The sequence below is a fragment of the Strigops habroptila genome, chromosome 11 (assembly GCF_004027225.2).
Source record: "Strigops habroptila isolate Jane chromosome 11, bStrHab1.2.pri, whole genome shotgun sequence".
NCBI lineage: Eukaryota > Metazoa > Chordata > Aves > Psittaciformes > Psittacidae > Strigops > Strigops habroptila.
Window position 1 is genome coordinate 8,660,040 of NC_046360.1, and position 11,115 is coordinate 8,671,154.

Sequence of the window (11,115 nt, forward strand, 5' to 3'; positions counted from 1 at the left end):
CTCTGCGGGTATTCCCTCACCCCAGGCTGGTTTCTAAACCTTAGCATCCACTGTCGTGAAAACCAAAAGCTGTACACAGCATGCTCTTGGCCATGGGCTCTTCTCAACAGCTCCAGCAAATGCTGCTGTGGTTAAGCTGCCCCAGTGAACCCCAAAACTCACGGGCAGGTCGGGACCGGAGGAGAAGCAGGCAATTTGTTCTGACAGTGAAGATTCAAAGTGTTCCCTTAAGCTAAACTGTGCCTCCTCTGACAGTCTCCTCACACAACCACCCGAGCCAACTGCGAACGAGGCCGAGCATCCCCCAGCCGAGACTCACACCGACCTGTGCACAATTACACCCTATCCCCGGGGCCCGGTGTTGCCGGTGCTCACGGCCAGCCCCGCAGCCCTCCCTGCCCGGTGCTAACGGTACACACCCGCTAGGCTGGGAAACAACCGTGGGACCTCCGAAACTGGCGGCAACATCAAACCTCCATCAAAAGACCCGGCGGGTGAGTGAGAAGGGGGCGAGTCACCTCACCGCTGCTGCTCCCCGCCCTCCCACCGCTTCCCAGCGGTCCTCGGTGCCCGGCGCGCTCGGGGGCACCCACATAACGGGGGCGCGGGGGTAGGGAGAAGGCACAGAACGACATATGGCTTCATTTATCAAAGTGCAGCCGCGGGTTACACCGCGGCGGGCAGCACCCGGCGCGCCCCGGCCCCTCACCACACGGCGCCTCGCGGCCCACCGACGGGGGGGGAGCGGGCCGGGGGCCTCGGCTTCCTGTGATTGGGCTCCGCGGGTGTCGATCAGGACAAGCCGACCTATCAGCTCACTCGTAAGGCGGGAAGAGAGGGAAAGGCGGGAAGAGGGGGGAAAGGACAGTAACGGTGGCGGCACGCGCGGCCGCCGCCAGTCTCTGTCGCCGCCGGCGGCCCCGCGGGGCGGTCCCGTTATCTGGGCCCGTAGTCGTAGCTGGCGGGCGCGCCCGACGACGAGTACATGTTGGCAGCCGCCGCCGCTGCGGCCGCCGCGTTCATGTGGTGGTGGTGGTGATGGTGGTGGTGGTAGCTGTGCCCGCGGATGCTGGGGAGGGGGTAGGGCGCGGGCCGGCTCTTCGCCCCCAGGTAGTGGTCGTAGGCGGCGGCCGCCGCCGGCGGGTACTTGTAGGGGTGGTGGTGGAGCGGCTCCGAGGCGGCGGGCTCCAGGCGCAGTTCGTGGTGGGGTGGGCTGGGCCGGCCGCCGCCCGCGCCGCCCAGGGGCACCAGGCCGCCGCCGCCGCCCGGCAGTGCGGGGCTGAGGACGCGGGACATGAGCTGCTGGTGCGCGGCCTCGGCGTGCAGCGCCGTCCCGCCGGCCGCCTCCCGCTCGAACTCCCGCCGGCTCTCGGCAGCATCTGCGGGGGCACACAGCGTCAGCGCCGCCGCGCAGCGGCTCGCTTCAATACGCGGAAAAGCGGTGCGCGACGGTAAAAGCAAGGCTTGCAACGAGCGGAGTGCGCCGCGGCATGCAGCAGGAACCGGGGCTTGTGGGACAGGACCTTCTGACTGAGATAAATGGAGCTGAATTGACTGACAAGCTGGTACACGCCTGAAATTTTTGCAATTGTGTAACACTAAACAAATACAGACTTCCCTTTATTTTTGCAGGCCTGGAGTGTGTTGGAAGAAAAGCCCTCGGTTGTCTCTGCAGTTGTTTGCTCCGCGTAATGGAAAAGGAGTCAATGGGCAGAGGTGCTGTTTGACCTGACTGCAGCTCCTGAATGGGAGCGGGTCGGCCCTAAATGCGCTGCTGGGGTGTGTTAAAAGGTCACTGTGAGGAGAGCCAGTGGCCATCGCTGCATCCCTGCCTGAAAAGCTGAACTTGCTGCCAAAAAGTCAAAAAAGAGACACTAAAGGGAGAGGGCGGTGTGTTTTAAAGCAGCGAAATTACTTAAGCACAAGAGCAATGAGTGTTTTAGACTTAGGGTGAATGAATTAGACTATGAAGGTGGCTATTTTTGCTAAATAAAATAGGTGGTGTTGCAAAGCTCATTAGCACTGCAGCTGTGCCCGCTGCAGGCAGCTGTGCACCAGCATGGCAAGCGGGGTTGGCCCCAAGCATGCACGCGCTGTGGTCCCGGGTGACAGGCTGGCCAGGCCATCGCAGGCTCTCACCTTTCTCTGTCCCATTCTGGTGCACCGGGGAAGAGACTGGATTCCGGGATCTGGCAAAAGCACTCATGAGAGGAAGGGCCCCTGGCCTGTGATTCCTGGGCCTGGAAGAATAAAGGGAGAAGTGATAAAATGGTCCAACAGAATGAGCACTTGGAGCATTGCTGCTGCGAGTTGCAGCTGGCAAATGGGGCACGGCATCCCCCCAGCTTCCATGCAAGCCTTGTGCAGATGTGAGCTGGGCAGGTGCATGCAGAACTGTGGGTGAGAGTGGGGTGAAGTGACAGTCAATAAAGACAAAGCCTTACCAGTCCTCAGGGTCGCAGTCTCTGAATCCCTTGGCGAAAGGGTTGCTGGCGATCTTCAGCTGTGTGATCTGTAGGGAGAAGCAGGAAAATGTCTCGAAGCGGCATACAAAGGGCCCTCTGGTCAGACAGCAAGTGTGCCGCTGGCTTTGGGAGCTGGGCATGCTCTGCCACAGAGCGCAAACATGTGCTTTCCCTCTGTTAGAAAACACGGGCTAGGATGCTATCTAATAGGAGTTCAAGGTGAAGGGAGACGTGGCCACATTGGCTGCAAGAGCTGCGTAAATGCACTTGTAAGAAAATGCCACATTATATGGGTCACCACCAGAGCAGCTAAGACAAATCACTGGATAAATCATACTTAGGTATTTATTTAATTCGCCTGGAGAAGGCAGGACATTTTCTATATTTAAGCAAATCCATGGATAAAGTATGTGATTGTGAGTTTCCGGAATGGGTTGAAAAACAAACTTTAAGCCCCTCAGTGACAGTTCCAGCCGTAGAGGTCAAACTGATAGCAGGAGAGAAAGAGCAGCTGTCCGGAGCCATCAGGCAAGTGCCAGCCGGGAGGGACTCCGAAGCCCCTTAAAGGCACAGCCGTGCTCCGGCCCCGGCAGGGACCCGGGGGGATCCCGGGCCGATGCGCGGGAGCCGCGGCAGAGAGTGGCACCGGCTGCGGCCCCAGCGCGGAGCGAGGCGGCGCCGAGCAGCGCTGAAAAGCCCCCTCTCTGAATCCGTATTTGCACTCGCGGCTGGGATTCCTGCTCTTTACGTTACACTAATGCGATTTAAAGAAGCAATTGGATTAACTGCTGCCCAGAAATCCGCATCAAATTAGGGGGGGTGGGTTGTTTTGTTTCGTTTCGTTTTTCAAACATGTAATTGTATTCTGGGGAGGAACTGACTGCTACGAGCTTAGAGAAGTAAAATCGCACATTTATCCTAACAAATTGTGAGTGACATTTCGCAGCGGGAAGCCTGTAGTTTCCCAACTAGCCCCAGCCTCGGGTTTACATAGGTAATGAGGTCCCCCCGGGCGGGGGGAAGCCGGCCGTGGGGCTGCAGCTCACATCGCTTCCTCGGTGTGCAGCGACGCACAGCTCTGCTCAACTCCCCGGCTACCGGAATAGGGTTTAGCAGACAGGGAGGAGGCGGCGGGAATCCCCACCCTGCACTCCCGCAGCCCGGGAGCTGGGCGCGCCTGCACCAGCGGTACCTCCGCGGTGACCCCAACCCCCGCTTTCGGTTGCCCTGGGCCCCGCTGCCTCCTCACTCGGTGGTTCTGGTAGGCGGTCACGGCCGTGAAGCGCGTCTCCTCGAAGACGAAGGTTTTGAAGTTCTCCTCCGCGTATTTCTCGCTGTCTTTCCGGGGGTCCACGTAGACCACGTGAAAACGCGGCTGGTATCTGTGCATGGAGTTCAAAATGATCTGAATGATAAAACGAGCAAGGAGACAATAACTGATCCAGGCGGAGCATGGAGAGAGGAGAGCGCAGCCCCCGGCCCTGCCGGCTCTCCCACCTGGGGGGGCGGTGCGGGCAGGGGCACCCCACGGGAACCACGGCGCAGGGCATGTGTGACACCTCACCGAGCAACACTTACATGCCCGTTGTCATCCAGCAAATTGTTGGTCAGTTTGAGCTTATCGAAGGAAACGATCTGCTTCATCCACTGCGCCCCTTTCGCCGGGGAGTCCGGGTGGTAGTGCACCCTCCCGGGGGTGGCGGGGTCGGCTTTGCCGGCCACCAGCCAGGAGGAGCTGTGGAAGGCGTACCTGCCGCGGGGAGAATGCACCCTCAGGCGCAGCCCAGCGGCTCCCACCCAGCACCCCATGGCTGCGCAGGATCCGGCCAGGGGGGGGGTCCCCCGTCCCAGTCCCCCCGTCCCTCCCGTGTCCTACAGCAGCGAGAGAAGTGAGCTCTTCTCCAACGAGCCAGACTCGTTGAGGGGGGAATTAATATTTTAGCAAGTCGCCAATGGAACTGGCAGGAGAAAAATCTGCAGGACGGAGGAAATTTATAGCTACCTGCACAGATTTGGGAGAGAAGCCACAAAAGCTCCCCCTTCCTCTAAAAAAAAATTTTAGAAGGGTGAAAGGGAGCCCTCTATACAGTAATGTTCTGGCTTTAAGTGAAGAGTGGAAAGTTATGTGTAGATTAATAGCAGGTCCAGAATTTAGCAGCCTTGTTTCATTCTTTCAAAGTACATATTCAACAGTAACATTTAAAACAGAGAAACCAATCTTCTACACACGTGTTTACTTTAAAAGCCAGTGTTTGCACAGGGGGAATTAGACACCATTGGACTCGAGCAGAAACATTACTTTTTAAAGATATACTCAATTGGATGTTATATATCCCACTTCCCTTGACAAGCAAACATTTCTAGGACGCCCTGAGAATTTGGATATCTGTCTAAATATTTATATATCGGACCCTGCGATTCCTACATGGCTGCCTGCTCGGCGTCCTGATCTGAAGCTAAATACATAATGCGCCTTTCACTGTCTTCAAATTAAAGGGGTGCCAAACCAGACCCCATCGCTGCCTTGCGAGTCATCAGTTTCCAAGGCCTTCTCACACTGCTGCTGGAAACAAGGGCAGGGTTTTGTGGCTTGGATGGCCAGTGCCTTTTGCAGAGCACAAACCCTACTCTCTTCACCCAAGCACCCATGAGCTCCCTGGCAGGCACAGTACAGCCCCGCCAAGCCCCTGGCCCCAGCCGAGAGGCTACAGCACTCGAGGAGCACCGGGGGGATTTTTGTGAGGGAGCAACAGGCGTTTGCCGGCTGGAGACGTGGAGCAGCAGGACAGGGAGGGCGTTTCAGGGCAGGACAAGGCAGCTCCTGCCCCGTCCGGCAGCGGGCATTGTGCAAAGGCCGACAGGGCTCCGCGGGTCCATGCCCAGTGCAGCCGAGCCCCTCCCGGTCCCAAGCTCATTGTAATGGTGTGAAATGGACTCTGCTGCAGCCGCATCCCACCTCTTCTCCCCGACTCACACTGACATGTGTCGTGCCCAGGAGCGCATCCCTGAGCCCCAGGGGTGCAGGAAGCAGGCAGCGACCCTCCAGCCCCCATAGCGCTGAGCACCGCGGTACAAGCAGCGTGCTACTTACCGGTATCGCTTGTCGTCCACGGGGACAAAATCCATGAGGAGCATGTAGTCAGCCATAGGATCCATCCCAAATATCTTCACCTGGAAGGTGGGGAACATGCGCCTGGCACAGAGAGGAGACAGAGCACAGCTGAGCTGAGGGGCAGTGGGGAGTCCTGAGGGGCCGACACAGATACCTGCACCCTCCCTGGCTGGGAGTGCCAGGAGCAGGAGCCCCACAGCCTTCCCAGTCCTCCCACCTCCTGCTGCCCTGATGCCTGCCTGGTTGCAATGTCCGGTCCCCTCACAGGAACCACCAGCCAGAATGGGAGGAAAAGGCAGAGGCGGCCGGGCAGTGTGGGGAGAGAGGCTGCCCCCATGGCCCTCGGCAGCATCCCGCAGGACAAGCCGGGCCCTGCCTCTCCTGCTGGCTCCAGGACCGTTTGTGTCGGACACCCGAAATGCCCCACCAGAGGAGGGGAAACAAGCGCCACCGCAGCCTTTGTCATGGGGAGACACAAGTGAGAAGAATTTCCTCCCCACAGTTTCCTCATCCTTTTTCCAGCTGACCTGATTTGAGGCAGATGCAAGGCATTACCCTGTCTCTGGAGCCACCACACCGAGCCATGGGCAGAGCCCCGGGAGGCATGTCTAGAACCTCCTGCGGGCGACGCGAGGGTTCTCATTCCTGTAACAACTTCTCCCCCAGATCTGTGCCTGTTTAAAGCAGCAGTTACAGCAGCACTATGGTCTCTGGGGCCAGCGGGAGATCTCCTGCAGCCGGGGCAAACACATCCCGTGGCGGGCAGGGACTAGAGGGCAATGGAGATCCCCCAGCGAGACCCCTCCCGGTTCCGCTTCGTTGTCAGAGCCCGGTCGAGCTCCCCGTCCCCGCACCTTTGCGGGACAAAATGAGAGCGGGAAGAAGGCCGGGGCTCCCGGGCAGGGCAGGTCATCCCCCGGCGCTGTCGCGGCTGCTCTACTCTGCGCAGGCCCCTGGAGACCCCAGGCTGTAGCTGGGGGCGCGGGTCCCACGCTCAGGGAGGGCACGATCCCTTCGAGGAGCTGTGGGGAAAACGCGATCGGGGGTGGGCTAAAAGAAGTGGCCTGGACAGCCGCCACCTTGCTCTGCACACTCCGGGGACAGGGCCTGGCCCGCGGCTTCCCGGCGGGACGCGCCGAAGATGCGCCCTCGCATTTGGGCTTATTACGGCTTAGGTTTTGTTTGATACATTTCTTGTCCCGAGTAGGAAACCAACCAAGCGGCAGCGGGCGGCATTTTGGGAAGGTGATTTGCAGCCGTTGAAAAACCAAACTCCCAACACCCCCTGTAAAAACAACCCGGATCAAACCCGGACATGGAGCTTCCCCCCGGCTCATTCTCGGGGCGCACGGCCGGACGCGCGCCGTGCCTCTTCCCGGAGCTTTTTTGGTTGTGTGCCGCTGCTCTCCGCCGAGGTAAAGCTGCCTTCCAGGGCGATGGGCAGCGGGCTCTGGCCCCGCAGTTCCTTCAAGCCCAGGCCCGGCACTGCCGGGCGGCATCGGGATCGGGTGCTGCGCCTCCCTCTCTGTAACGCTTTAACGAACTCTGACGGACGTTTTCAATTGCTCCCTCTGTTATTATTATTTTTAAAGGTGTAAAAGCCCCCATTAGCTCCAGTTCCGGTGTTTCTCGTTTTAAAACTTAGTTTTAAAACAAACAACCCGAGATGATAAGATCCACCTACGCAAACAGCAGGGCCAGCTCAGAGGAGCTGGGAGAGAATAGGCTTCGCAGCGCCTTCGCTGAGCCCTTCTTTTCTTGCTGGTTTTACCCCGGTTTCTCCTGCCTTTACCCGCCTGTCTGGAGACCTGTCGGTGTCAGAAAATAAACGAAGACGACGGGGGAAAAGCCTCTCATCAAATCGAGCTAGTTCATTTCCGAGCCCTTTTGGAGTGGGATATTTGCAATGCTTTCACTGTCCCGGGAGAGCTAAGAAAGCCAGATCGAAGAGCTCCTGTTTGCAGAGAGTCTCCGCCTGGAGCCTCAACGACCTTTTCCGTTAAGGAAAGCAGCGCCGAGCCCGGCGCCGGGCTCAGGGGCCGCGGCCGGAGACAGCGGGCTGCGCGGCCCGGCGCCGGGGCAGGCACCGGCTGCGGGAAATCACGCCACGGCCGCGCAGCTCCTCCGCCAGGCACCGCGGTGACTAGTAAATTGCTAATTAAAAAACAAACCAAACACCCCACACACACCCTGCGTATATATAGAAATATTTCAAATTTTGCGCCTTCGGGACCCTCAAAACCGCTGGAGGGAGAGCGGGAGCGCACGGCCGCGTTCACCGCTTGTGCTGGGCCCTTTCGGAGCGGAGCCCAAACGGCTGCGCTGCGCCCTTCTCCCCGGCGACGGGGCTGCGGCAGCGCCCGGGTCTCCCACTGCCGCCAGCCCCGCGGCTCACTGCGAGCCGGCACCGCGGGATTTGATAATTTGTTTGTTTTTCTTGTCTCCCCGCCGCCGGATCATTTTAAACCAAGGGAAGAGACCCGAGCCCGAGCAATGCTTTTACTCCCCCCTAAGGCAGCGTTTGCCCGAAGCCCGCGCGGGGAAAGCTCCGCAGCTTTGCCCGAGCCGCCGCGGCCACGGCACTTCGCGGCGACTCCACCTAAATGCAGTAATTAACAACCGTGATTGGGGCTTCTCTTCTTCCCCAGTTTTGCTGGTTCCTAACGCGATCGCATCGGCCGCTTCCTTTGTTCCCCGACCGGGAGCGGGGTCCCGGCCCGCCGAGCCGAGCGGCCGGAGCAGGGCCGAGGAGAGCCGGGCACAGCCGGCCTCGTTACGGGAGAGTTGGGAAACGTAACAGCCCTGGAAGACGTTTGAAAGTGCAGAATGAGGGTCTGTTTGCTTCCCCGCCGGCGGGAAAAGCTCTGCTCGTGCTAAAAAAATTGAGTTACAGGTATCTCACGGGTTGGTTTGTTGACTTTTCCTCCCCGCCCCGTGCCGTCGCTTTCCGCCTCGGGAGCACAGTGTCCTCCGCAAACACGGATCTAAGTCCCGTGTGCGGTAACCGAAAGCCGAAGGCTCCCGGCGGAGCACAGCGCCCTTTCCAGCGGGAGTGAAACCCGGCGGCGGAGCGCACAGCGCGGCTCCCCGGACCGGGCCGCCCCCCGCACACCTTCGCGTCCAGCCTGCAGGAGCCGCGCGTTCGTCCCCGCAGCACCCAAGGCCTTCGGGCCGTAAGAGCTCGCAGATTTTGCCCCGGGAGAAGCGCTAGGATAAAATGACGGCAACCGCCGGGCCGAGCCGCCCCGCAGCTCGCACTTGTCCAGCCTCGATTTTCCCCCGAACCGCGAATTCAACCGCCCCGGCGTGCCAGGGTGCCTGGGGCCGGAGGGAGCGGGTGGAGAACCGGGGCTGCTCAGAGGCTGTGCACTGACCTGCCGGCCTTGGTGACGATCATCTCGGTGCCCAGCTGGTTGAACTCGTCCCACAGAGCCTTCATCTCCAACTGGACGCTCACGTTGGCCACCTTCGGGTTCTTCTTCACCGGCGCCTTGGCCGCGGCGGCCGACCCCGCAGAGCAGCCGGAGACGGCCGCCGGCCCCGCGGCGGCTCCCCCGGCGCCCTCGGGCGGCTCGGGGCCTGGAGGCGGCGGATTGGCCCCGGCCGCCGCCGCCGCCCCGCCGAAGGGGTAGCCGTGCTGGGGCTGGGGCGGCGGGTGCGGATGCTGCTGAGCCGTGCAGGGCTCGTAGTGCGGCTGCTCATGCTGTCCGTACGGGTCCCCCGGGGAAGGGGAGAGGTGGTATCCCCCGGAGGCGTTCAGGCTGCTCAGGCTGTTGGCCGTAAAAGCTGCAACATCGCAAAAATGGGACAGCTGGGTGAGCCAGGGGCTGGAGATAGCTGAAATCATTCCAAAAACAGGCGGTCAGGGCTCCGCTCCGACTCCCGCTTCCCCCCCCAGCTCCGCGCCGCTCCGTGCGGCCCCCGCCTCCGGCCGGCTCCGCGGGGTGCCCTCCGCCTCCTCTCCTGCCCCGCGCCCAGCCCAGCGGGGCGCCTCCCCCTTTCCGCTTTGCTTGGCCCCAGCCCCGCTCCCCCCGGGGCAGGCGGGGAGCTCGCTGCTCCCGCTGCCTGCCTCGGCTCTTTTTTTTTTTTCTTCCTTTTTTTCCCTTCTTTTTTTTTTTTTTTTCCCCCTTTGCAAACCCGAGAGATCTGCCAAGAGCCGCGGCGGTGCAGAGCCCCTGCGATCTCTGCAGAAGGCCTCCCTCGCTGCACACGATTTGGGACAAAGCAAACTTACACACACACTTCTTCTCCCCTAACACCCCCCCCCCGAAAAAAAAAAAAAAGGAGGAGGGGGGAACTCAAAGACAGAAACCGGTTCTTATTTCCGTGTAGCTGCCGTGCTGCAGGTAATGTCCCTCGCCCTGGGGCCGCGGCTGACAGGGGATAGGTAGACCTCGAGTGGCAATTTCCCCCTTATTTCCATCCCCGGGCGAGAGAGGGGGAACAGTCGGGGACCAGAGCAAAGCTCCAGGTCCGCGCCGAGGAGCGCCGGAACGGCCCCGGCCGAGCAGCCCTCGGCCGCCGGCTCGAGCGGGCCCTGCGGCGCATGACAGGCCGCCCCGGGGAACGGACGGTTCCTTCGGATCCCCTCCGATGCCGAAAGGCTCCTCGAGGTCCTGGGGGTCTCTCGAGCTATTTCCGCCGCGGTTCCCAGGCCGGACAGCGGCTACAGAGCCGGCGGGAGCCGAGCCCCGGCCCGCCGCTGCCCTGGGCACGGCCGGCGCAGTCGGGGGATGCTCCAGCACCTCCGAGGAGACGCGGGTTCAAGCGGCGGAGCCGTCGGAAGCCGCCACTGGGGCACGGGCAGAGCCTCATTCTCCATATGAAGGCTGCGGCGGCCCAGCAAAACCCCCTCCGGCCGGCCCCGCGGGCAGGCCGCGCTCCGTACGCTCCCCCTGGCCCGGCCGCGGGACCGGGACGTGTGGAAACACCCTGGGACGCGGTGGCCGGGGTCCCGACCCGCGGCCCTGCGGGGCCGAGCGCGGCGCTCACCTTCCATGTCCCTGGTGACGGTGCTGAAGTGCATCTTCTGCGGGCGGCAGCCGGGGCGGGCGGGCGCGCTGCGGCCGCCGCGCCGCTCCTCCAGCGCTCCCTTCCCTGCTTGCTCGGCGGCGGCGGCGACTGAAATCAGAGAGGCGATACTGAAAGCATTTGCCTTGGGAGACAGAGGGCTGTTTTCGTCCATAGGGGAGACACCAATGCAGGAGCAGCAGCCGCGACAGCCTCCCACCACGAGCCCCCCCTCTCACCCCCTCACTCCCCTCCTTTCTACCACACCATCCAGGGAGGTGCGAGAGAGACCCCCCTCCTTCCAGACGGGGGGGGGGAGGGAACCTTATAAAAAAAACAACCAAAAACCCACACCAGAAAACAACTTAAACCCTCTGTGTCCCCCCCGGGAAGGGCGTTGGGGAGCAAGAAACTTCCCGGGCCCCTTTGCAGCCAGCACCGAGCACCGCAAAGGCTGGATCTAGCCGTGTCAGGGAGAGGGGACCGGGTAGGGGCGTGAATAAAGAAATAACCCCACGAATTTCTTCC

The 11,115-nt window shown here is 61.2% G+C and overlaps 1 protein-coding gene across 1 annotated transcript; it reads right to left on the reverse strand.

Annotated features, from left to right (window-relative positions):
• Nucleotides 1-936: 936 nt before the first annotated feature.
• Nucleotides 937-10,618, reverse strand: TBX1 (T-box transcription factor 1). The gene is made up of 8 exons (XM_030501408.1): nucleotides 10,570-10,618; nucleotides 8,952-9,414; nucleotides 5,557-5,658; nucleotides 4,044-4,215; nucleotides 3,715-3,870; nucleotides 2,445-2,512; nucleotides 2,140-2,240; nucleotides 937-1,379 (listed from the first exon to the last, which is right to left on the reverse strand). The coding sequence occupies exons 1-8, from the start codon at nucleotides 10,601-10,603 to the stop codon at nucleotides 937-939; spliced, it is 1,539 nt and encodes a 512-aa protein (XP_030357268.1). The 5' UTR covers nucleotides 10,604-10,618.
• Nucleotides 10,619-11,115: the final 497 nt, after the last annotated feature.